The sequence below is a fragment of the Erinaceus europaeus genome, chromosome 17 (genome assembly GCF_950295315.1).
Source record: "Erinaceus europaeus chromosome 17, mEriEur2.1, whole genome shotgun sequence".
Lineage (NCBI taxonomy): Eukaryota > Metazoa > Chordata > Mammalia > Eulipotyphla > Erinaceidae > Erinaceus > Erinaceus europaeus.
In genome coordinates, this window is record NC_080178.1 from 28,071,067 (window position 1) to 28,097,981 (window position 26,915).

The 26,915-nt window shown below is 38.5% G+C and overlaps 1 protein-coding gene and 1 long non-coding RNA gene across 3 annotated transcripts in view; one reads left to right on the forward strand and one right to left on the reverse strand.

The window, feature by feature from the left end:
- The window catches only part of FBXO3 (F-box protein 3), a 46,413-nt gene extending 19,676 nt beyond the window's left edge, over positions 1 to 26,737 (forward strand). Inside the window, exons 4-12 of one of the 2 annotated variants that reach the window (XM_060176626.1) lie at positions 4,908 to 5,022; positions 6,653 to 6,857; positions 8,665 to 8,710; positions 11,170 to 11,254; positions 12,331 to 12,453; positions 14,087 to 14,202; positions 16,434 to 16,624; positions 17,585 to 17,752; positions 25,478 to 26,737. In XM_060176626.1, coding sequence (XP_060032609.1) covers positions 4,908 to 5,022; positions 6,653 to 6,857; positions 8,665 to 8,710; positions 11,170 to 11,254; positions 12,331 to 12,453; positions 14,087 to 14,202; positions 16,434 to 16,624; positions 17,585 to 17,752; positions 25,478 to 25,657 — 1,229 coding nt within the window. In that variant the 3' untranslated portion in view covers positions 25,658 to 26,737. The remainder of the gene's footprint in view (positions 1 to 4,907; positions 5,023 to 6,652; positions 6,858 to 8,664; positions 8,711 to 11,169; positions 11,255 to 12,330; positions 12,454 to 14,086; positions 14,203 to 16,433; positions 16,625 to 17,584; positions 17,753 to 25,477) is intronic. The other variant, XM_060176627.1, reaches the window with a different exon arrangement.
- LOC132533867 (uncharacterized) lies at positions 735 to 25,588 on the reverse strand. The gene is made up of 3 exons (XR_009545616.1): positions 25,458 to 25,588; positions 1,190 to 1,315; positions 735 to 868 (listed from the first exon to the last, which is right to left on the reverse strand). It is a non-coding gene; the product is annotated as an uncharacterized LOC132533867 (long non-coding RNA).
- Positions 26,738 to 26,915: the final 178 nt, after the last annotated feature.

Genomic DNA, 26,915 nt, shown 5'->3' on the forward strand with positions numbered 1-26,915 from the left:
CTGGTGCTGTAGTGACTTTCTCCCTCTCTCTCTCTCTCTCTCTCTTCTCTCTCTATACAGTGGAGAAGTGGGCAGTGGTGTATCCAGTTAAGCACATTTCCATGTTCAAAGATGTGGGCTCAAGCCCTCAGTTTCCACATGCAAGGAGGAAACTTCAGGAATGGTGAAGCAGTGCTGCAGGTGTCTCGCCCTCCCAATTTGTTTCTGTTCCGTCAAATAAAAAAGGAGCAGAGGGAGCAAAAGAGGTCACCAGGAGCCAAGTCCTAGCAATAACTCTGGTGGCAAAAACAAAAACAAAAACTGTACCAAAGGAACTCTGGATGCTAGAATCATGCTCTGCTGTCTTTCCTTTTTTCTTTCTCTTAAAAACTATAGCATGAAATTAAGAGTCAGAAACTGGGAAGGTAGCTCATCAGTTGTACATGCGTCTTGCCAGGTTTGAGCCCTCATAGCACATGGAAGGAGAGGATCCAGTGTGGGGTGTCTTTCCCTTTCTGTCTTCTTGACTATTTCTATCTGAATGAAAAAGGCAATACACATGAGACCCCTGCTCTGTACAAGAGAAAGAAAGAAAGAGAAAGGAGGGAAGGTAAGGGAGAGGAAGAGGAACAGTAAGGTCAAGGGTTGGGAAGCATTTCAGTGGTATCACATGTGCATGAGTCCTAGCTGCTTTGTGTAAAGCCTTGGGACATTGCATGATGCTTCAGTCCACTCTCCATAACTGCATTTAAAAAAACAAACAAACAGAAATGATCATGGAAATCCTTGCCTTTGTCAGAGAGAATGCTTTCAACATTTCTTCTTATGGTCTTTGTTGTATCAACAGTTTTCTTGTAGATACTCTTGGTTGAAGAAATTGCTTCTGCTCCTAGTTTGGAAAGAAAGTTTTTGTTTTTAATGGATAATCAAATTTTTATCATATCTCTTTCCAGTGGTCTTGTGACTACCTTATGATTTTTCAATTTTATTCCGTTAATGCATTGAATTACATAGATTGGTTCTCTGAATGATAAACCCAACTTTGACATTCTTGGAATAAAGCTTATTTTGCTTATATTGCTATATACTGATGGTTGATAATGCTGGTCTTTGGGGTTTTTTTTACATCTATCTTTGTGAGAGAGTTTGGCCTGTAATTCTCCTTTCTTGCAATGTTCTTGTCAGGTTTGGGTATCAAGATGATGCTGACCTTGTAAAGCGAGTCGGGAAGTGTTGCCTCTTTTTCTGTTCCCTGGAAGAGTTTATGTAAGCTTGGTCTTGTTTCTTGCTTAAATGATTAGTAGCATACGCCAATGAAGCCACTCCTGGAATTTTCCTGTGGGAAGATTTTTAATTAAGGATTTGATTTCCTTATTGGACATAGCTCTATTAAAATTTTCACTTGATTTTATCAATTTTGCTAAGTTGTTTTTTTTCTAGGAAATTAGCTGCTTCATCTACACTTTTAAATTGATTGCCATAAAAGGTTTCTTTTTAAGATATATATATATATATAGATAGATATGCCATATAATATGTATATATTGGGGGGGGGAGACTGATAGTGTGAGTGATATAGGAGAGGGAAGGAGGGAAAGAGGAGAAACTAGAATACCATTCTAGAACATAGGATCCCAGGGATTTAATCATGAATCTCAGGCATTCAAGTCCTATACTCTCTCAACGGAACCATTCCCCTAGTAACTGCCATAGACTTTTTAATGATTTTTATAATCTCTTGATGTTTGTTGAATCTCTAGTGATTTTTCTCTCTACTTCTGATAATACTTGATGTTTTCCTTCAGTTACTTTTAAAAAATATTTATTTATTCCCTTTTGTTGCCCTGTTTTATTGTTGTAGTTATTGTTGTCGTTGTTGGAAAGGACAGAGAAAAAGTGGAGAAAGGAGGGGAAGACAGAGAGAAAGGGGGGAGAGAAAGATAGACACCTGCAGACCTGCTTCACCGCTTGTGAAGGGATTCCCCTACAGGTGGGGAGCCTGGGGCTCCCACTGGGATCCTTACACTGGTCCTTGTGCTTTGTGCCACGTGCACTCAACTCGCTGCGCTGCCGCCAGACTGCCCCTTCTGTTACTTTTGACCAGTCTTAATACATGGGCTAATCAGTTGTTGTAGTCTTTTCAAAGAACTTTGCTTTTGTTAGGTTAAAACATCTCACTGTGGTAGGTAAATTTTTGAGGTAACACTAGATATTCCCACCCACCCCCATTGCACATGCCTTCTATAATAAATAGCCTCTCTCTGAGTGTGAGTTGTACTGTTCATACAGTGGACATTAGTTCAGTGATTAGGTCATACATAGTATATGACACGGGGGGAGGGGGTTTGCAGATAAAATCATGGTCCCAGATTAGTTGAATTTGAGTTAATCATTAGTCAGAAGGGAAATTATCCTGAGCAGACCTGACCTAACCTGGTGAATGTTTACAAGAAACTGGGCCCTTAAATAAGTCATGGAGATTCAGAGCATGGATGTCTCCATTGTTGACCTTGACTAAGCAGGTTAGCATGCTGTAGTGGACAGGTACATGGACCTAAATTTTACCAACAACCAGTGAACTTGGAAGAGGACCCCAAGCACAAGATATTAAAGATAAGACAGCAGCTCCAGTAGACACCAAGATTTGGTAGGGCCACATCAGAGAGAAAGCCTCTCAGAACCTGAACAAAGAATCCAGCTCAGCCACATCCAGACTTTTGACCTACCGAAACTGAGATGACAAAGGAGTACGTGCTATTTCAAGCTGCTGATGCTAATAGGGCACCAACGTTGTTCTGTTGGTTTACTCACTATGATTCTAGCCTAGACCTTCCTTTCAGTACTTTGCTTAATGAGGGAATCCTGCTAATGATTTTCCCCCTGCCTTCTGATGTTTCTTTTTTAATATTTTATTTACTTACTGGATAGAGCCAGAGAGAAATTGAGACTGAAGGAGGAGATAGAGAGGGAGGAGAGACATTCACAGCTCTGCTTCCCTGTTTGCAAAGTATTCCTCCTGCAGGTGAGGACTGGGGATTTGAATCTGGGTCCTTGTGCACTGTAATGGGTAAACTTACTGTGTATGCCATTGTTCACCTCTCCCCTCTAATGTTTCTGTTTAGAGTTTGTTCAATTTATAGTTGTTCCTTTGAAGGCAGTTTTTGTCTCTGGCTAATTTTAAGATTTTTCTTCATCTTTGATTTTTAGCAATTATGCAAATATACATATACATTATATATAATTATTCTCCATGGGTTTTATCATTTTGAAAAATTCTCTCAGCCATGTGGTACTGCTGCTTAACTTCTCAATTTCATTTTTATTCCATACCAATAATTCTTCTGTCTTTCAAGAGGTCTTCTATTTTATTTATTTATTTATTTTCTTTCCCAGAGCACTTTTCAGCTGTGGCTTATGGTGGTATTTAGAGATTCAACTTGGGACCTTGCTTTTTATTTTTTTACACACCAGAGCACTGCTCAGTTCTGACTTATGATGTGTGTGGGGGAGTGAACTTGGGACTTCTGAGCTTCAGGCATGAGAGTCTGTTTGCATAAATGTTGTGCTATCTACCCCCACCCTCCAGAGGTCTTGAGAGCAGTTTTTGAAAGTATTGTTATAAGATTTACTTATTCGTTTCATGAGAGAGGCCAAAGCATTGTTGGCTGGGGCATAAAGTAATGCTAGGATGGAACCTGGAGGTCTGGGTTTTTAAGTGTTCAAGTTTGGTGCTCTTAACAGGCTGAGCTTTCTCCCCTGCCTGGAAGCAATTTTCTTTTGTTCAGTTTTTTTGTTCTCAGCAAGGGGTTTGAACCACACCCTGACAGACCATTGCCAAAAGTGGATCTCTTTAAATAGTATTTGATCTACTTCCCGCTTATATTTATTTAAATTTTTTAAATTTTATTTTTTCTCTGAGTGCTGCTTGGCTCTTACTGTGGAATTTGGGGTTAAACCTGAGACCTCATAATCTCAGGCATAAGAGTCATTTATATACTCATTATGCTGTCTCTCCAGCCTTACTCATTTCACAGAGCCAAGGCCATGTGCATATTCAGGTTCACTACTCCCAGGCTACTTTTTCATTCAGATAGAGTCACAAGTAGGGAGAGACACCACAACACCAGAGCTTTCTCTAGCATATGGTCCCAGGGCTTGAACCTGGGCCATGAACATAACAAGATATGCATTTACCAGGAGTCAGGCGGTAGCACAGTGGGTTAAGCGCAGGTGGCGAAAAGCGCAAGGACCAGCATAAGGATCCTGGTAGAGCCCCCGGCTCCCCACCTGCAGTGGAGTCGCTTCACAGGCAGTGAAGCGGGTCTGCTGGTGTCTGTCTTTCTCTCCCCCTCTCTGTCTTCCCCTCCTTTCTCCATTTCTCTTTGTCCTATCCAACAACGATGACATCAATAACAACAATAATGACTACAACAATAAAACAAGGGCAACAAAAGAGAATAAATAAATAAAAGGTCAAAATTAAAAAAAAAAGATATGCATTTACCCTGCGAGCTATCTCTCTGGCTCATTACTGTACACTTTTAAATTTTATTTTAATATTGTTTGTTTCGTTTTGCTGTGGGGGCCTCACCACCCCAAGCTGTTTTTTTTAAATAAAGAGAGACAGAGCTAAAGGGAAAATGGGAAAGATCACAGTACAGAGGGCCAGACTTGAATTTGGGTGGTGTGTACATACTTTAAAGTTTGTGTTGTAATGTGTTGGTTACACTGAGGAATTTTATCTATTCAGTGCTTCAAAGGACAGAACCAATCTGCTGGGATGGCATGTTTCTCTGTTTCAATTCATTTCTCTGTATTTTGTAACTTTGACAGAATTCACTAGCTGTTAGGTTATTTCACTGTTTAACAGGTAGGTTGTATTTTTTCTTGTCTCTTCATCACTTGTTTTTGGGTGTGTGGATTTGCAGAAGGTGCTCGAGAGGAAGACCTAGATGCTGTGGAAGCTCAGATTGGTTGTAAGCTTCCTGACGATTATCGCTGTTCATATCGTATCCACAATGGACAGAAGCTAGTGGTTCCTGGGTAAGATGTATACCATTTTTGTTTGTTTCTTTTTAAGGAGCTGGGCATGGGGGTGGGGTGTCTCACACAATTTCAGAGCTTTTGGGCAGACTTTTTCATTAAGACAGAGAAACAGAGAGGGAAAAACACCACAGAACCAGAGCTTCCCTCTGGTGCTGTGCCATGGCAAATGGTACTTGGGCTTGAACTGACCCTGTTTTAATAACTTTAAATGATGCTCATTATTTTCTAGAGAGGAAGTAAGCAAATAGGATTTGTATGAGCCTGGTGGTGACACATTTCTTTGAGCAGACATGTTACAATGCACAAGAATTTGTAGTTACTCTCTAGATTAAAGAAGTTCAGGAATTCCTTTTCTCCTTGTTGCAGTTCATAAAATAAAAATCTATAGCTTGAATTTGATTTAACCAAAATGAATGTCTCATAATCTATCATTTCTCAAAAATACATCTTTTGAAAGTCATCGTATTACAGGAGAACTATTTAAGGGAGAACTTTATTTTAAAAGTTGTCCAGAATTGACCTGACAAACATTAGTTTCAACATAGTAACTTTTTTTTTTTTTTTTTTGCCTTTACCAGAGTACTACTCATCTCTAATTTATGGTGGTCTTAGGGATTGAAACTGAGACCTTTGTTGCCTCAGGCATGAATGCCTTTTTGCATAGCCATTATGCTATTTCTCCAGCCAAAATACTTTTAAACTAGCCTCAGCCCAAACAGTGAGACTTAATATAGTGTTCTCATCTGTGTTCTCACTATACATCTGCAGTGCAATTTAGACTCCATGCATTCCAAGATTATGAATATTAGAACAAGTTTCAGGATGTACATTTATTCTGTCTAATAGAATGGGTAAATTAGAAATTATGTCTGGGTTATGTAATGGTTATGCAAAGTGACTCTCATGCCTGAAGTTCTAGGTTCAAACCCCCACCACCACCACCACCATAAGTCAGAGCTGAGCAATGCCCTGGTTAAAAAAATAAAATACGTGAGAATTTAATCTTGAAAATAACAGTCTTTAAAAATTTTTTTTAATATTTATTTATTTTCCCTTTTGTTGCCCTTGTTTTATTGTTGTAGTTATTATTGTTGTTATTGATGTCATTGTAGTTGGATAGGAGAGAGAGAAATGGAGAGAGGAGGGGAAGACAGAGGGGGAGAGAAAGATAGACACCTGCAGACCTGCTTCACCGCCTGTGAAACGACTCCCCTGCAGGTGGGGAGCTGGGGGCTTGAACCAGGATCCTTACACAGGTCCTTGCACTTGCGCCAGGTGCACTTAACCCGCTGCGCTACCGACGGACTCACAAAAATAAGAGTTTGATATGCATATATAACAAACACTGACAAACCATGTTACAAGTCTTGGAAGCAATAAAACCTTTTCTTTTAAGAAGGCTAACAATTTAGACATCTAGGCTTTTGGTGTCAACCAGAATCCTATCATTTAAGAGTTTCAGTTTAACATATAGAAACTGTAGTGTTTGAAGTATTTTAATCCCCATTTATAATTGGCATGTTAATCTGTTCTTGTGAAATTGTCAGTATGAAGTGATCATTTTAAAAAGATGAAGCACAACTGTTTACTGCTGCAATTGATTCAACTTGTAAGTTTCTATTTTCAGGTTGTTGGGAAGTATGGCGCTGTCTAATCACTATCGTTCTGAGGATTTGTTAGACGTCGATACTGCTGCTGGAGGCTTCCAGCAGAGACAGGGACTGAAATACTGTCTCCCTTTAACTTTCTGCATACACACTGGTTTAAGCCAGTATATAGCAGTAGAAGCTGCGGAGGGCCGAAACAAAAACGAAGTTTTCTACCAGTGTCCAGTAAGTAGGCAGTGCATTTAAATGTAACTTCAAGATATATTCCAATGAGCAAATAAAGGCTGTGTACGTTAGAAATGTTTAGGGTTGTAGAAGGGTCCAGAGCAAGGGTGGGGAACATTCAACCAGCTAGACTACAAAATCATTTGATCTGACCCTGCCAAGGCAATCACAGGTAGTAATAACAATATTAAGTGTTAATTTTTTAAAAAATATTTTATTTATGAGAAAGATAGGAGGGAGAGAGAGAAAGAACCAGACATCACTCTGGCATATATGCTGCCGGGGATCAAACTCAGGACCTCATGCCTGAGAGTCCAGTGCTTAGCCTCTGCGCCACCTCCCAGACCACTTTTTTTTTAAGTGCTAATTTTTAAGTTAATAATTTTGTAAGTCCCATGAATGATGTTATATGTAAATATTAAAATGACCCTTAGAAAGAATTTTTAAAAAAAGGTTGCCTAACCCTGATCTAGAGTATTATATAGTTTAATGATATGCCTATCTAATTAGAAAGCTGATATTCTTAAATACATGGAATGCCATTTTGCCAGTGAACAAATAATACAAACCATTGTATACACAGAGGGAAAGTTGTGTTTTGTGTTAAGGCATTTTAAGTTTAAGATTAATGAACTTTTGGGGGTCGGGCTGTGGGGTTAACAGCGGGTTAAGCGCACGTGGCGCAAAGCACAAGGACCAGTGGGAGGATTCCGGTTGGACCCCGGCTCCCCACCTGCTGGGGAGTCGCTTCACAGGCAGTGAAACAGGTCTGCAGGTGTCTGTCTTTCTCTCCCCCTCTCTGTCTTCCCCTCTTCTCTCCATTTCTCTCTGTCCTATCCAACAATGAACAACATCAACAATAACAATAATAACCACAACAAGGCTACAACAAGAGCAACAAAAGGGGAAAAAATGGCCTCCAGGAGCAGTGGATTCATGGTGCAGGCACTGAGCCTCAGCAATAACCCTGGAGGCAAAAAAAAAAAAAAATAGTGACCTTTGGTTAGAGTAGTAAGATGTAATATTTATAATCTCCAAAAATTTAGCTTTTGAATATCGTTTGATTCCAAATTCTGAGTACAGAGGCCAAGTGTTGGTGCACCCAGTTAAGCACACATATTACCAAGTGCAAGGACCCGGGATCGAACCCCAGGAGCTGTGGATTCATAGTGCTAGCACCAAGCCCCTAACCCTAACTCAGGAGGCAAAAACAAACAAACAAAAAAAAAACTACAAATTCTGAATATTATAGTAGAAACTTTAAAAATAGGTTCACTTGGTCTTCCCATTTTTTAAAAAAGATTTTATTTATTAATGAGAAATAGAAGGAGAGAGAAAGAACCAGGCATCACCCTGGTACATCTGCTGCCAGGGATAGAACTCTGGACCTCATGCTTGAGAGTCTGATGCTTTATCCATTGCACCGCCTCCCAGACCAGGGTCTTCCATTTTTAATACCAGTGACTAGCAAAAATGTTTGTCTCTTAACTCTGAATCCAAAGCCAGGTCGTCTTCTGTTGTGATGAGTCACAAATCCTAAATGCATTTTTAAAAGATCTTTATTTATTGTATAGAGACAGTCAGAAATTAAGAAGGAAGGGAGAGGGAGAGAGAAAGAGAGATACCTACAGCCCTGCTTTACCACTCCTGAAGGTTTCCCCCTACAGGTGGGGACTGGGGGCTTGAACCTAGGTCCTTGCACACTGTAATGTGTGTGCTTGACCCTAAGGACATATATAGATAATGAACAATAAGAAATTAAAGAAAATGTATTTTTCTCAGTTGCAATATTCTATTTCTCACTTAGGACCAAATGGCTCGGAATCCAGCTGCTATTGACATGTTTATCATAGGTAAGAGGAAAAAAAATAATTTTTCTTCCTGGCAGGGAAACAAAATTGAGCTGGTAGCTTTGCAGATTCTTGACCACTGGCAATTTTATAGCTATATATTTTTAAGGTTTACTGGTTTATAAAATACTGTATATAAACTCTCATGAGGATGGCAGTTATACTTCATTTGAATGTTTTTTTTTCTGTTTTGGAAAAAAAAAGTCACACTGTATACAAATTTGTGCTCTTAGGACATTTGCTATAAACAGTAAAATGTACAGAATTGGTATGAGTGTATATATTAGTTCCTCTCACACATTTCTATCAATCATATTAACATATAACCAGAGGTAGTATATAAAACAACTTTATTTTTCTCTCCTAGCCCTAGTACTCAAGTAAATTATTGATAGTCCATACTAGAAACCTCATGGTAGCAAATGTCAGAGACTAGTATAAACTGGACTTTCTAAACTCCCTAACAGAACTAGTTCTACTTTAAAAAGAAAAATTATATATATATATATATATATATATATATATATATATATATATATATATAAATTTATATAGAGAGAGGGGAGGGAGAGAGAGATCATTTCTATAGGACTGGGAGGTAGCGCACCTGTTATAGCACACACTATATCTTGTACAAGGATATGGATTCAAGTCCTCCAACTACATGGGAGAACCATGTGAGGCCATAGGGGAAGCTTCCTAAGTGGTAGCACAATACTGTGGTATCTCTCCTCCTTCTGTGCAAGGACTGGCCTAAGGATCCCGGTTCAAGCTCCCAGCTCTCCACCTTCAGGGGAGTGTCTTTATAATTGGTGAAGCAGGTCTGCAGGTGTCTGTCTTTCTCTCCCCATCTCTGTCTTCCCCTCCTCTCTCCATTTCTCTGTCCTATCCAACAACGACAACACCAATAACAACAATAACTACAACAGTAAAAAAAAGGACAACTAAAAGGAATAAATAAATATTTTTTTATATTTATTTATTTTCCCTTTTGTTGCCCTTCTTGTTTTTATTGTTGTTGTAATTATTATTGTTACCATGCACAAGGACCCAGCCCCTTTTGCCAGAATTTAGACCTGAGTTAGGATACACTGAACCAGGCATGAACCCTGATCATCTGAAGATATTTTCTGCAGTTTCTGCCTACACATAGCTGTATCTTTTTTTGTTTTGTGTGTTCTGTGGGTGGTTGTGAAAGTCATGATGCATTTTTTTTTTGCATAGAAAAACAGAAAATTACATCATGACTTTTCTGACAACCCAATAGAAATTATAGAGATCTTACCTTCCTGTGCCAGAACAAAATAAAGTTTGTTATTGAAATAATAAGTATAAAAAATAATTTTGAGGGGCCAGGCAGTGGCGCACCTGGTTAAGTGCACACATTACAGTGTGCAAGGACCCAGGTTCAAGCCCCTGGTCCCCACCTGCAGGGGAAAGCTTCACAAGTGGTGAAGCAGGGCTGCAGGTGTCTCTCTGTCTCTCTCTCTCTCACTATCTCCCCCCTCCTCTCTCAATTTCTCTCTGTCCCTATCCAATAAATAAACAAATAAATAAAGAGGAAAAAAATGTTTTTAAAATAATAATAATAATTTTGAAGTTAATTGGAGGGTTTTCTAGCAAGGCAGTTAGTTGGTAGTAAGAGGGCTGAATTTGAGAATAGAAATTAACCCGATGGTGAAGTAGGACCTAGTAGGGGGTTGTAGTATTATGTGGAAAACTGGGAAATGTTATGCACGTACTAACTATTGTATTTTACTGTAAACCATTAACCCCCCACTATGAAAATAAAAAAAAAAAAAGAAATTAACCAGGAGTTGGGTGGTGACATACCTGGTTGAGTGCTCATGGTACAGTGCTCAAGGACCAAGGTTTAGCCCCTGGTCCCCACCTACAGGAGGAAAGCTTTACAAGTGGTGAAGCAGGGCTTCAGGTATCTCTCTCTCTCCCTCTCTCTCTCTCTCTCTCTCTCTCTCCCCTCCTCCTCTCAATTTCTGTCTGTCTCTATCCAATAAATAAATAAAGATGATAAAAAATTTACAAAAAAACAAACAAAAAAAAGGAGTCAGGCTTTAGTGCAGCAGGTTAAGCGCAGGTGGCACAAAGTGCAAGGACCTGCATAAGGATCCTGGTTTGAGCCCCCGGGCTCCCCACCTGCAGGGGAGTCGTTTCACAGGCGGTGAAGCAGGTCTGCAGGTGTCTCTCTTTCTCTCTCCCTCTCTGTCTTCCCCTCCTCTCTCCATTTCTCTCTGACCTATCCAACAACAACTACAGCAATAACAACAACAATGACAATAAACAAGGGCAACAAAAGGGAAAAAATAAAGTTAAAAAAATCTTTAAAAGTTTCTAGTTTGAGTATCACATCTTAAACAGAGAAAACTAACACTTGTTTCCTATATATGCTTTGTAATAATCATTTGTCCTCCCCCCCCATCACCACCACTCTTCCTAATTTATAGGTGCTACTTTTACTGACTGGTTTACTTCTTACGTCAACAATGTTGTATCAGGAGGCTTCCCTATCATCAGAGACCAAATATTCAGGTATGTTACTTCAGACCTTTTGGATTAAAATAATTGCAAGTTAAAAGAAAAAGAAAAAAGAGAGAGAGAAAAGAAAGAAAGAAAGAAAAGAGTTAGCTTCTCAAAAATGTTAGTAATAGAGCCTTTCATCATCTTGTTATTTTTTATTCTCATTCTAAAGCCAAAGCATCCAAATATATTAACATTCAATATGTTTATTTTGAAAAACAATAGAAACTATTTTTGATCGAGAAATTATTGCTCTGTAGTAACTAGTTTCTTTTTTTTAAAAAAATTTGCCAACTAATAGAATAATTATGGATAGCAAAGCAGCATTATCTATTCACTCTAAACAATGTATTAGGTATTATAGATGATATCAGAGGTAATATTTAAAGTTTGGTGAGCCAGGAGATGGCATAGTGGTTAAAGCCTTGGACTCTAAAGTATGAGGTCCTAAGTTCAACCTCTGGCAGAGAGATGCACCAGAGAGATATCTGGTTCTTTCCTTCTCTCCTCCTATCTTTCTCATTAATAAATAAATAAATAAATAAAATCTTTAAAAAAATAGTTTGTAGTAGTTTGATTGGTAGAAGTAATAGACTAATTGTATACATTAGTGGCTTCTAGAATAACATGCTAACACATTTTATGGTCAGCTCCTATTTATTGACTATAGCTGAGGTATTAGACTTCCCAGAAGTTCCCTTGGCTTTGAATGCTAATACATTATTTTTTCAGTTTCCAAATTAATTGATGATCATTGAGCATTAAATGCTATCAATACACAATCCAGGCTTTATGGTTGTTTGTTTGGCCAGAGAGAAATTAAATAGGTCCTTGCACACTTTAATATGTGTACTTAACCAGGTGTGCCACCACCTTGCGCCTTTAGGCTTCCAGGTTTTATAGTTTGTAATTGCTAGTTTTCATCTAAGACTGCCTTTTAGATACCAAATATGGTTTAAAAATTTGATCTTAAAGTATAAACTAGTGCATGTTGTATTTCTAAAACTTTTAGAATTGAAGTTGATCTTTTTAAAATATTTTATTGGATCAAAGTTAACTTTAAATACTTAATTTTTTTAATTACTTAGATATATTCATGATCCAGAGTGTGTAGCAACAACTGGGGATATTACAGTTTCAGTTTCCACATCATTTTTGCCAGAACTGAGCTCTGTACATCCACCCCACTATTTCTTCACCTACCGAATCAGGTAAGAATTTTAATAGGGATTACTTTTCACTGAGTAGTGAAATATATTTTATGAATGTACTAATACTTCCCATTTGACATGACAACATTTTAAAGCATTCCTGGCTGAAGTGTGGAAGAGGTTGGATAATAAAAGTTTCTACAAGACAGATTTGTAAAGTAATTGTCTCTAAAATACAATTTGTAAAGTAATGAGTTTACTTTAACCTCTAAGTTATATAAGTTGTTTCTTAACAAATATTTAAAATTTTAAATATTTTTAGGGGCCAGGTGGTGGCACACCTGGTTGAGCGCACATGTTATAGTGTGCAAGGACCCAAGTTCCAGCCCCTAGCCCCCACCTGCAGGGGGAGAGCTTTACAAGTGGTGAAGCAGTGTTGCAGGTGTCTCTTTGTCTCTCTTTCTCTATCATCCACTTCCCTATCAATTTCTGACTGTCTCTATCCAGCAAGTAAATAAAGATTAAAAAAAAATTAAATATTTTTATAAAGTTGTAAAGTATAGCACTTTACAAGGTGAACTGCTAGGTTGTAATCATCATGAAAGCTCTTAGAATTATAGCGCCTTCTTTTTTTAAAATTTTCTTTTTATTATTTTTGTTTAATGGATAGAAACAGCCAGAAATTGAGAGGGAAGAGTTGACAGAGAGGGAGAGAGACAGACACCTGCAACACTGCTTCACCACTCACAAAGCTTTCTCCCTGTAGGTGGGGACCAGGGGCTCAAACGTTGGTCCTTGCACATTGTAATGTGTGCTCAACCAGGTGTGCCGCCACCCAGCCCCTATAGTGCCTTCTAAACACAAGTTCTATCAAATCTCCCAATAAGAAGCCATACACTGTAAATTCATTTAACTTGTTTAGATTAAGTTACAAGTATCCTCAGGTATGATTTAAACATTGTATTTGGTTAAATAAAAAGCAAATACTGGGGAGTCAGGTGGTAGCGCAGCAGGTTAAGCTCACTTGGTGCAAAGCGCAAGGACTGGAGTAAGAATCCCTGTTGGACCCCCCGGCTCCCCACCTGCAGAGGAGTCGCTTCACAGGCGGTGAAGCAGGTCTGCAGGTGTCTATCTTTCTCTCCCCCCTCTGTCTTCTCCTTCTCTCTCCATTTCTCTCTGTCCTATCCAACAACGACAACAACAATAATAACTACAACGATGATAAAACATAAGGGCAACAAAAGGGGAGAAGATGGTCTCCAGGAGCAGTGGATTCGTGGTGCTAGCACGGAGCTCCGGCAAAAAAAAAAAAAGTGAATACTGCATGGGGGAGATGACATAATGGTTAAGCAAACAGACTCATAATTGTGTGACTTTTTGTTTTAATATTTCTTTCTTCACTGGAAGTGTATAAATTGGCGACTCTTCATAAGAGAGTCTGTCATCAGGCCAGTGTTTCTGAGTAACTACAGAAATAGATTGTTCACACAAACTTTGGTTTAACTTTTCATTTGAATCTTTTTGTTCATAATCTCAATCCAAATGTTTTTAGTTTCTTAAATTAAAAAAAAAAGTGGAGTAGCGTAATGGTTATATAAACGGACTCTCGTGCCTGAGGCTCCCTGGTCCCAGGTCCCAAGAAGCTGCCTAAAAAGGCTGAATTTGTGCCTTTACTATCCATTTCCTTCTCCAGGATTGAAATGTCAAAGGATGCACTTCCTGAAAAAGCTTGTCAGCTGGACAGTCGCTATTGGAGAATAACAAATGCTAAAGGTGATGTAGAAGAAGTACAGGGGCCTGGAGTAGTCGGTATGTATTCCAAAGTCTGGACGCCAGTTACTTTCAAGACATTTTGGAGATTACAGATATGACAGATATCTTTGAAAACGCATATTATAGTTAGATAAGACTATAATGTTTCTGGGTGGGGGTAGATAGCATAATGGTAATGCAAATAGACTCTCATGCCTGAGGCTCTGAAGGCCTGGCGGAAGGATCCCAGTTCGAGCCCCCTGTAGGGGAGTCGCTTCACAAGTAGTGAAGCTGGTCAGCAGGTGTCTATCTCTCCTCCTCTCTGTCTTCCCCTCCTTTCTCCATTTCTCTTCTTCTTCTTCTAGCGTTTGTCCTTCTTCTGTAGCCAGTCAACAGTGTCAGGTTGAAAGGTGTCAGGAGCTGCTTGTTGCTGGCTTTGAAAGTGACTGGGATCCATGTGGATTCAGTCAGCTAGGAAGGATCGTCAGTTTCCCCAGTGAATGGGTACTCACGGGATGCACCACGAGAAGGTCGATCCAATGCATCCCTCCATTTCTCTCTGTCCTGTCCAACAACGACAACATCAATAATAATGATAATAGTGACCACAACAATGGTAAAATGGCCTCCAGGAGCAGTGGATTTGTGGTTCAGGCACCGAGCCCCGGCAATAGCCCTGGAGGCAGAAAGAAAGAAAGAGAAAGAAAATGACCAATGACTATATAGAGAGGGATCTGTTAGAGGGCTAGGCCCATCATGTCTGTGTGGGAATCCCAGGACTCCCTGACCAGGGCCCTAAGTGATGGGGTGGCCTGGTAGTGACTAAAGAGTCATCATTAAAGTCTGCCAGCCTCTTGCCTTTATTCAGCTTTTGTAGTCCTTACTTTATCTGACAAGGTTAGCTTTGGAGTGATTGAGGGAGTAAGAGGAGGCAGGTGAGGGAGGGTATCTAGGTCTAAGTAGGAACTGTTTTATTAGGTACTTTAAGGTGTCTTTTTTAGGTCTTTCTGCTTGCTGCATTTATTGACTCACTGCAAACTACTGTGCACTTTTGCTTTATGGTGCATATTTCCCCCTAACTTATGGGTACGTGTGTACATATGCCCTATCTCATGGGTCCTGTTCTATATCTATGTTTTGAGGTTTTGTTAAGAAGTGCATCACCCAGAATGGAATTAAGGAGTCATATGAGCTAGGAAAGGTCTCACTAGAGTAATGAAGCTTAAGGGTTGACATTCCATGCCTGAAGTCTCTGGACACAGTCTAAAGTGAAACATGCTGAGGTGGTACTGGTTGCATTGATTAGGTTGGGGTCAGCAGATGCAGTATCAGTTGGTATGAATTGAGAGAAGCATGCAGGAAAGTGAGCCTCACCCTAGAGGTTCTAGGACTGGGAGAAATATGGACTTTATAGAGAAAGGGAAAGGTTCCTGCTGCCTTAGGGTTTAAGAAGGCAATAGATAGTTATTGCTATAACCAAATTTTTGGCAATTGGGTTAACTTTGAAAATCCCATTGTTAGGATTTGCTGTATTATACAAGACCTTACCATAACTTATGTCCTTTTATGCTACTTACATATAGCTGTATCTTATAAAGTAATAACACCAGTTGCTTCTGTTCTCCCTGGTCTAAGCTTTTAGGAGATTTAATATTTCAAAGAACAAGTCACTATTAGAAATGTAGTAACAATTTGAGCCCACAGTTAAAGTTCAATCTGATTACCAGTTTGAAGTCTTAAGTGCTTAGACTGAAGGAACATATACTCAAGAGTTATGATCTATGCATCAAATAGTTTGAGACACTCAATCCAGTTTTCCCCTCTCACTTTAAGTAGTGATTTTTGAGACTATTATAATAGGAGTGTATAGTAACACCATTCCCGCCACCAAAGGTCTGTGTCCCTGTTACCCCCACCCAGTGAAGCTGAACATCTACCCTCATCCGCCACCCAGAGACTTTTACTTTGTTATTATTTGTTTTTAAGATGGTGCCTTACATCAAGGCATTTTGAGAATGAAGATACTTCTTTTTTGCTTTGCTTTGGTTTACTTTTCCTAGATGTTCCTGTTTCCCAATAAACACGCTAATAGAATGAGGTAGATTGAAAAAATATATAAAATACTCATAATCTCATATTAACATTTTAGTATATTTCCCCTCAGATTTTTTTTTCTCTAATTGTATGTTTACTTTAACATGGTTTATATAATCTCATAGAAGACATACCATATTTACTGTAATGAAAAGCTGAATTGTATGCTTTTGTTGTTACTGTTTTCTCTGCAGGTGAATTCCCAATCATCAGTCCAGGTCGGGTGTATGAATACACAAGTTGCACCACATTCTCTACAACATCAGGATATATGGAAGGATATTATACCTTCCACTTCCTTTACTTTAAAGATAAAATTTTTAATGTTGCCATTCCCCGATTCCATATGGCATGCCCAACTTTCAGGGTGTCTATAGCTCGATTGGTAAGTTAAACTTTCCTCTGGTGCTGATTTACGTGACTCCAAAGCAGGTCTTTATCAGTTAGTCAAATAAATAGTTCATAAATGGTGTTCCAGAAAACCCTCCAGATTCTAAGGAAAATGAGGGGAGGGAGAATATGAATGTGTTGGGGGCGATGGATAGTAGTGAGTAAACTAAGCTCCATTTCCTTCAGGCAGGTTATCTGTTGTATGTTTTTCATAGACTTTTTTTTTTTTTTTTTGGAACAGTTTTTAGATTCAAAGCAAATTTGAATGGAAGGTAGAGATTTTTCATATCCCTTCTGCCCCCACCCATGGGTAGACTCCCCCATTGTCAAAATATCTCCCATCAGAATGGGGTCTTTATTACATTAACATGTTACTATAGCCCAGAAGCTCAAGTCTACTTGAGTGTTGTCTGTTGGTGTTGTAGAATTCTATGATTTGGATAAATATATAATAATGAAATTCATCCATCATTATAATATGATATAGAATAGCTACTGGTTTCAAAGATTCAACTTCTTTACCATATACTCTTCTGTGACCTAATGAGGAATTCACTAAACCAGTAAGAATCAACTTTATTTTGCTTCACTATGATTAGAAAAATGGCTTATTACAATGATTTTGCCTAGAACTCCCAATTTTATAAGAATAATAAAAATATCCTATCAAGAAAGATCATTTCAAAGAGAATTTAATGAGCAGATATACTTTTAGAAGTCTGTCTAGGCCCTGGTCCCCACTGGTAGGGGGAAAGCTTCACAAGTGGTGAAGCAGGACTGCAGGTCTCTCTCTCTCTCTCTGTCACTCCATTCCCTCTAAATTTCTACCTGTCTCTATCCAATAAATAAATAAAGATAATTTTTTTAAAAAGTAGTAGTCTGTCTAGGATGGCTCCTGAAGTAATTGTGTATTTTTTTATTTAATTATATATTTTTTGTTTGCTTGTTTTTGCAGAGTCAGGGCCCTTACATAAATGCAGTTTTTGTGCTCCTGGGCTGGCTTTTTCATTCAGATAGAAAGAAGGGGAGAAATACCACAGTAGCAGAACTTCACGCTGGTGCCCTGATACTCCCATGTGGTGCCAGGGACCAATCCTGGGCTTTAAAGCATGTGCCCTATCTAGTGAGTTATTGACCTCCAATTAGATATATTTTTAAAATCTTGTTTTTTGAAGTTATCTTATAATGGGTATATCAGTAACCCTAGTTGTTTGGTGTTTGTGCTTTGTTTTGTTCTATTTTTACCAGATCACTGCTCTGCTCTGGCTTATGGTGGTGCTGGAGATTAAACCTGGAACCTTTAGTGCCTCAGGCATGAAAAGTTTTTTTGCTTAACCTTTATGCTATCTTCCCAGCCCAGTAACTCTAGTCTTAGGGGGATATAAAATGATTAATGAAAATCATGAAGTTAATTTAGAAGTAAAATTGGAATTGTTTACCTAAAATATAACTGAGTCATAGACACTGAACATTCAGAAAGTGTTTCCTCTGAAGTAACCTTGACTGGTAAATCTAAAAGAAGTCTGAAACTGGCATATTCCTAACTCTTTTGGAATGAGAAGGATATTGATGAGATTTCAGGCTACTCTACTTGTGGCACATTGAGTGAAAAGAACCACAGGCTGGGTTTGGGGTGAAGTTGAGCTTCCCTCTCAGTGGAGTAACACTTCCAGTCTTCTTCTTCTAGCGTTTGCCCTTCTTCCGTAGCCAGTCAACAGCGTCAGGTTGAGCCTGATGTCTGCTTGCTGCTGGCTTTGAAAGTGACTGGGATCCATGTGGATTCAGTCGGCTAGGAAGGATCATCAGTTTCCCCAATAAATGGGTACTCTTCCAGTAGTATATTTCCAGTACTGTGAATTTGCTACTTCCTGTAATCGACTTCTATTTTTCACTTGCCCAGTTTCTACAGGAGATTGGTATCATGTTACCCTTAAGTGTCTGAGGCAATTCATCAGTGAAACCATGTAGGGTTGCAGGTCTCTCTGTGGGAAAGTTTTATGACACCAATTTAATTTCTTTAATACTCATATTTGCTATTTCTCCACTTTGGCTGACTGTGTCTTTTCAAGGAATTTTTCATTTTGCCAAAGTGTTGAATTTATTAATATAAAGTCATTCACACTATTTTCGATAGCCTTTAAATGGCTATAAGATTTATAGCCCTATGTCCTCATTTGTTCATTGGTGATTTATATGATCAGTTTAGCTTTCACTGGTCATTTATAACAGAACAGCTTTTGGTTTCACTGATTTTTCTCTATAGCTCTTTTGTTTTTCTACTTAACTAACTTCTGAGGTTAGTTTTATTTTTCCTGTACTTTCCTTGAGTTTAATTTACTTTTTTCTACCTTCTTAACATAGAATTATACATTGATTTTAGAGCTTTTTAAGCATTGTTTTGACTACAATTTGATGTACTATATTTTCATTAATATTTAACTCAAAATTTTCTCATAAGTTGTACATAAATTTTAATCTATGACTTCTCAAATGTATCAATTTCCAGACATTTAGAACGTTTTCAGTTCTTTCAGCTATTAATTTCAAATTTTGTTATGGTTAGAGAACTCAGTACACATTTCAATACATTCAAATGTTTTACAACTTAACTTTATTATCCTATAATATTCCTTTGTTTTTGTAAAGAATTACTGAAATCTTGAACTACAATTATGGTTTAATGTATTTCTCATCTTTGTTACATTTACTTCATGTATTTTGAAGTTCTATAGTTATATACAAATATGCATAGGATTATTATTAATGTAATTGTTTTTAATGAGGTGCCTATTTTGGTGTTATGAAATGTCTTATAATATTCCTTTTCCTAAAATTGCTAATATTCTTGACCTACACTCTAAAGAGTTTCCCAGGTTTGCTTAGTAAAGCAATTGTTGAATTATCTTGAGCCTGGTGAGGCCTGTCTTCAATGTTAGTTAAGGGTGTGTATAAGGCAGTCTTTATCTAAAATTGTGGTTCTTACCTTCTTCAGTCTCGTAATTCCCTTATGCTCTTAAAAGTTATAATAGAGGGCTGACAAGAAAGCTCACCTTGGATAGAGTGCTTGCTTTGTCATGCACACGACCCAGGTTTGAGCCCAGCTCCCACTGCACTGGGGGAAGTTTCAGTGCTCTGGTGTCTTTCCCTCCTATCTTTCTGTCTCTGCCTTTCTTTTTCTATCTGAAAAAGTTGGCCCAGAATGGTGAAGCCCCGGAGAGAACAAAAAATAACTATAGAAGACTCCAAAGAACCCTTGCTTATGCCAGTTATACTGATATGTATCATGTTGGAAATTAAAACTGATAAGAAGCTTATTCCTTTGTTAAAATTTTAAATCTATAATTTTTATATTTCAATAATAAACTCATTACATAGTCAACTTTGTCTTAACTATGTTCTTACTTAGAGTTTTATTTTCCTCCCAATCACAAGTAAGCATATAAAAATCTTGACCTGTCTTGTGAAAAGTGTTTATGAAAAATAAAAAGAAATAAGAATATGAGACTTATTCCCAATAAGCATGAAAAAGGCAGTGTGGATGGTATTTGAATTGGATTGTTTTTGTGTTGTTTCTGTTCTGTATGATGGTTAGTGTTGAAGGTTGGGAGACAAATCATCTAATAAGGGTGTGCACCTTGCCATACCTAAAGCCTTGGTTTTGAGCCCCTTTCCCACACAGGACTGCCATGGACGGGTCTGGGGAAGCTCCATGGGTGCTGGAGTCATGCTGTGGTATCTCTCTCTTTTTCTTTGTCTCGCCACTTCTTTCTTCCTCTCTCAAAAAAAAAAAAAAGTGTGTGGGGGAGACCAGAGAGGCCACTTAGCAAAATTTCCCAAACATAAAAGTCCTGAGTTCATAACCTGGTATCACATTTGAGAAAAAAAGTTTAAAAAATAGTAACAACAACAATAATAATGGTCACTCATAAAGTACACAGTTTACCAGATTCAAGTCCATGATTCCCATCTGCAGGGGTACTTTCACAACTGGTGTAGCAATGCTGCAATTGTCTCCCTCTGTCTATTCTCTATCATAAAGAAAAATTAATTTAAAAAATTAGTTTTCAGGGGGTCTGGGAGATAGCTTTCTGGGTTAGGTGCTTACCTTACTGTACAAAAAAACCCTATGTTCCATTCCTTTTTTTTTTTTCTTTTTTGTCTCCAGGGGTGCCTACACTATGAATCCACTGCTCCTGGAGGCCATTTTCCCCCTTTTGTTGCCCTTGTTGTTGGATAGGACAGAGGGAAATCGAGAGAAGAGGGGAAGACAGAGAGAAGAGAAAGATACATGCAGACCTGCTTCATGCTTGCGAAGCGACCCCTCTGCAGGTGGGGAGCCAGCAGCTCGAACCGGGATTCTTATTCTGGTCCTTGAGCTTTGCCGCCACATGCGCTTAATCCGCTGCACTACTGCCCAGCCCCCCTATGTTCCATTCTTGACACCACATGGGAGCACTAGGCACTGCATTAAGGACATTTCATAAATAGTACAATGATTCTGTTGTCTCTCTCCCTCCTTTATCCTCTTTGAAAATATAGAATAAAGATTGTATCAAATGATTCACTGTAGAGTCTGCCTACACGCTCCCTTCAGTGTATGTTTTATCCCCCCCCCAATAAAACCAATATGATCTGTTGATTAAAAAAATATTAGACTGGGAGTCGGGCAGTAGCGCAGCGGGTTAAGCGCACATGGCGCAAAGCCCAAGGACCAGCGTGAGGATCCCAGTTGGAGCCCCCGGTTCCCCACCTGCAGGGGAGTTGCTTCACAGGCTGTGAAGCAGGTCTGCAGGTGTCTGTCTTTCTCTCCCCCTGTCTTCCCCTCCTCTCTCCATTTCTCTCTGTCCTATCCAACAACGACATCAACAACAATAACTACAACAATAAAAAAACAAGGGCAACAAAAGGAAATAAATATAAAAAAAATTATATATATTAGACCATGACCCAGGAGGTGGTGCTGTGGCTAACACAATGGACTCTTAAGCATGAAGTCCTTGGTTCAATCCCCAGGCCAAATGTGCCATAATGATGCTATTATTCTCGTTCTCTCATAGAAATAAAAAATAAGGGGTCCAGGTAGTGGCGCACTCAGCTGAACGCACACTTTACCAAGCACTAGGACCCAGGTTCAAGCCCTCATTCCCCACCTGCAGAAGGATGCTTCATGAGCAGTGAAGCAGCTCTGCTGGTTTCTTTCTCTCCATCCTTATCTCCTGCTGTCTCAAATTCTTTCTGTTCTATCAAATACGAAAAAAATGGTCACCAGGAACAGTGAGTTCATAGTGCCAGCACCAAGCCCTAGCATCAACTCTTATATAAAAAAAATAAGAACTAAAGTGAGTTGGGCGGTAGCGCAGTGGGTTAAGCACATGTGGCGCAAAGCGCAAGGACCAGCGAAAGGATCAGGGTTCGAGCCCCGGCTCCTCACCTTTAGGGGAGTCACAGGTCTGCAGGTGTCTATCTTTCTCTCCCCGTCTCTGTCTTCCCCTCCTCTCTCCATTTCTCTCTGTCCTATCTTAACAACGACGACATTAATAGCTACAACAATAATAAAAAACAAAAGGGAAATATAAAAAAATAAGAACTAAAATAATAAAAATCAAAAGATAGTAAAGAAAATTACATTACGCAGCTGAGTTGGTTTTTTTGAGTGAGTAGAATACAGAACTTGCATACACAAGGTCCCAAGTTTGGTCCATAACACTATATATACCAAATGTTCTGGTTCTGAACCTTCTTAGTAAAATAAGTAACCCTGGTTACAATCATTGAAATTCTCCATGGTAACAGACCCTGGGGGTGAATCTGGGGAGAAGCACTCCATTTGCTCTGTATAAACTGCTAGAATCTGTTCTATCACCTGCGGAGCACCGGCAACCTCAAACTTCTGGTCACTGCTTGGAATCTTCTAGTTCAACTCCAGCCAATAGCCTCAACGAGGCACTTATGACCTCAGTCACTGCCCTGGCCTGCTTAAATACCAACACCTGGCTCTTGTTCTCCTGGAGCATCAAACGAAATTAGAAAACAGGGTATCACCTGCACTGATGAACCCAGACTGCGGCTTGAAGAAGACTTCTAATTTGACGTTGCTACATAAACTTTTAAAAGAAGGCTTTAAAGCTACAGTCCTGAGAATGCTGACAAAAAAGTAACGGAAGAAAAAAATCTCAACAAATGAGAGTACAAAAGAAGTTAACAAAAATCAGAGAAATGACTATAGTAACTGAACTAAAAATAGTAATACAGTGTAGGGGAACACATAAAGATAGAAGCAGAAACCAAAGGTTGTGTGGTAAACTAGGGAATAGGATAGAGGAAACCATCCAAAAAAAAAGGGAAAGTAGTATAGGGGAATTATGTGGCAACATCAAGAGGAACAAATTAGACATACAAGTGTGAGAGGGAGAGGAACAGAATTATAATCTGAAGAAATATTAACTGTGAATTTCCCCCCAACACTCCCCCAAAACTTGATGAAGTAGACATAGGAAGCACTAGGAGTTGAAAAATAAATAAATTCAAACATAAGCCACCAGGACACATAGTAATTAAAATGACGAAGATCAAAGAAGACTATAAAAGCAACTAGGGAAATCTCATGAGACTCAATGATTTCTCAACAGAAGCTTTTTTTTAAACAAGTGCTCTATTTTATGTACAGAGTTAGCTGCTGTAGATGTCTTGGATGACCAGTTATAGGAAGTACTGTTAGTCCAATTTAATAAATCCAATGTCCTTTGCTTGCTGATGGAAACACTGATGGCACCTTTTGAGGCATATTTCCAGATCAGGCTGTGCAAGTTTGAACAGACTCGGCAAGAGCTAAAACCCTGGCCGAATTTTCTCAGGTGGCTTCACTAGAACTATTCATCTTGCTTGGTCAAGCACAACAAAGCTAAAGGAATCTTATAGCTATAAGGGACTGGCATCACAGTCAGAACCTTATATAGGAAAAAAAAAAAAAAAAAGATCCACTCAGGAATCATCCAACTAGATTATCAATCGAGTTTGAAGAAGTAAGGAAGAGCTTTTAAGACACCCCTCCACCCCAAGAAAATGTTCAAGGAATACACTAGTATCGAACCAGCAGTACAAAAAATTCTAAAAGGACATATAAAACAGGAAGAAAATCACTGAATACTTCTCTCATATAGGGTAAAGAAAACAAGGAAATAAGCCTTCAAAGGAAGACAAGCTTTTGGACTTGAGCTGCAGAACTGAGACTATCAAGGAGAATTGACAGGGCGGCTTCCAAGAATAACCAACATACAGTGGCCTTTGGTGAGGGGAAGTTGGTGCTTTGGTAGGGGGTGAGATGTGGCAACACATTTTGAAGAGGTGAGAAATTGTACTTCTAAAACATCTTGTAAGCCCAAGTTTTCTCGAAGTCCAAAATTATTACAAAATGCAAAAGAAAATGTTTAATATATTGATGTATATTTTCTCCGGTGGTGATTGTTAATGTTATAATAAACCCTAAGTTTGACAGTTGCTCTAACAAATAAAGGGCAGTTCCTTCCAACCACATAAGTTAATTTGCTTGCTCAACAAATATTTAGTATCTACTTACTAGCAGAGAAAATGCAGTGAACTGCATTTCTGTAGTTAAAATCGCGACTTTAGAATTTACACTCTAGCTGGAAGAGACAAAGTACAGCAAATAAATAGAATGTACTCATATGAAATAGCAGTAAGTCATCTTGCAATATATATAGGATAAGAGTGAATCCTACTGGGTTCTAATAGAAGTGTTTCAGAGATGGCTGCAGTGACATTTGAGTTGAGCCTTGGAAGAAGTCAAAGTAGCAAAGTGGACCTATGGGAGAAGAGTGTTCCAGGCAAAAGAGTACAGGTGCAGAGGGCCTGGAGTACTAAAGTGCTTGGTAGTTGGAGTACAGTAAATGGGGGGTTGGCAGGGGTTGGAGATGAGATCAGAAGGGTAATGGATGCTGAATAGTACTCTGCAAGCCTCAGTGGTAAGACATGCTGACATCACATTTATAGCTTTCCAATACTTCCAATACTTTAAAACCCAGCTCCTTATTGCTATTTAGAACCTGCCCACTATGGCAACTCCTCTCACTGATCGTTCAAATGTGTAAGAGAAAATTCACAACAGTGTTAAGTGGATGGTTGAATTGAAATCATATGTCTGCAGTAGGAGCATAATATAAGTCAGTTAGAGTTTTGATTGACAGTACATAAAAGATACCAGTAGAAGTCATTAATACTGTCACCTTATTGTTTTTAAATTCTTTGCTTTTTCTGTACATATAAATTGAATAAAGAAATCATGCTAAGGGGCCAGGTGGTGGTGGACCTGGTTAAGCATACACATTATTACAGTGTGCAAGGACCAAGTTCAAGCCCCTGATCCCCACCTGCAAGGTGAAAGATACACAGGTGGTGAAGCAAGACTGCAAGTGTCTTATCTCTTTTCTTCTCTATCTTCCCCCTCTCCTCTCAGTTTCTCTGTCTCTACCCAATAAGAAAAAAAAGAAGAAAGAAAGAAAAGAGAATATGATAAATCCAGTGAAATTCCATCTTGAGTTGTTAGGGATGATCTTTTTGCTTATCTCATGTAAATTACTAAATACTATGTAAAAATTAAATGAATATTAATTAAATATATTTAACATTGCAACAACACTGAGCATCTTAAAACCTGTGATAGAATATATGCCATAGGCTGGTGTTATTGTGTGCATTCTGAGAATATGCTGTTAGACTATAAAGTTCATATTTAGTGTGCATGATTGCTCAGATTTAAGATAAATGAAAAATTGCATTAAGTAAGTATAAAAACTTTTGAAAGTTCATACCAGAAATGCTCTCTTTTAAGGAAATGAGTCCTGAAGAATACGAAGAAATGGAAGAGGAAGCAGAGGAGGAGGAGGAAGATGATGATGATGAAGTTGATTCAGGAGACATGGTGGAATCTGATGAAGATGAGGAGGAGGCGAGAAGGAGGAGGGTTTTTGATGTTCCCATTCGCAGACGCCGCTGCTCTCGCCTTTTTTAGCCAGCCTTGCTGATGGAAACACCAGAACAAATCCAGCCTGTTAAATAGTCTTCTCAATAATGTAAATAACTAAACTTTTCTTAGCATATAGCAGGAAAACTAGCATGAAAAAAATGTTCCAGAACCTGGGTTCTATACAAAACATTAGGAACTGGGTTGTTTTTGGTTTTTTTTGTGTGTGTTTTTGAGGTAGAGGAAGAAATGGGAATAGGGATCTTGGTTGTTTTGTTTTTGTTTTTCTCATCTCGGAGTCAATGGAAAAGTAGTTCTGTAGCTAAGGAATACTACTTTGTTTAAAAATATTTTATACTTACAAATAGATGGAAACAGGAGGGACTTGTTCTGAATAAGGATTTAAAATGTAGTAGGAATGCCTACGCAAGGATAGAGAAGAGCTATGTGGTTGGATGACTCTGAAAAGACTTCTTGCAGTTTTGAGTTATTTAGAAATGAACAGAATTTGTAATTAGACTAATCCATTTAGTGATTCCTATATATTTTGTACACACAGGGAACTTACTAAATAACTTGAATGCTAGTTGTTCGTCCTTTCTTAGACAATGTGTCCTTGAATTTAAAATTTTCATCACTATATCCTTGAATTTAAAGCTTCTATTGATATGACTTTAACCTTGAATTGGTAGTCTCCAACCCTACCAGCCTTGGATTTAATTTAAAATCTTCAGTGCTATGACCTTTATCATACTGTTAGCAGATGTATCATTTTTGAAATGTAGTGTATACAAGTATGTGCTGTATTGTTTATTAAGAAATGATTATTGTAATGTCTCATGGAGTCCGAATTTGTAAATACTGCTTCTGTTTCTTTATATACTTGACTGTCTAACTTTGTGATAAGTGACATGAGTTTTATGTTAAGATTAAGTATGCTTTCCTGAAACATGGATATATTTTTTTTGTACTTATGTAATTGAGCGTTTGGAATGAAATCCTCCAGGTGTCAAAACTCACATTTTAAAAACAAATTTTGATTTTGATTCTGTATTTGTGCAACTGCCTATTTTCCATAAACTAATATAAATAAGCCTTTGATCTTCAGATGAAGATGAGATTGTTACTGGTTTGTTGCCGTTCTCAGTCATTTCCTGACTACCCTTCCACCCTCTCATGTGCTCTAGCTTCCATTGTCCCAAATAACTGACCTTTCGTAGTGGAAATTATAGGAGGGGGGAATTGTATACAGGGTCTCTCAGCTGCCACCCAGGACCATGAAGGTTGACTCACTCTTTGCATTGCC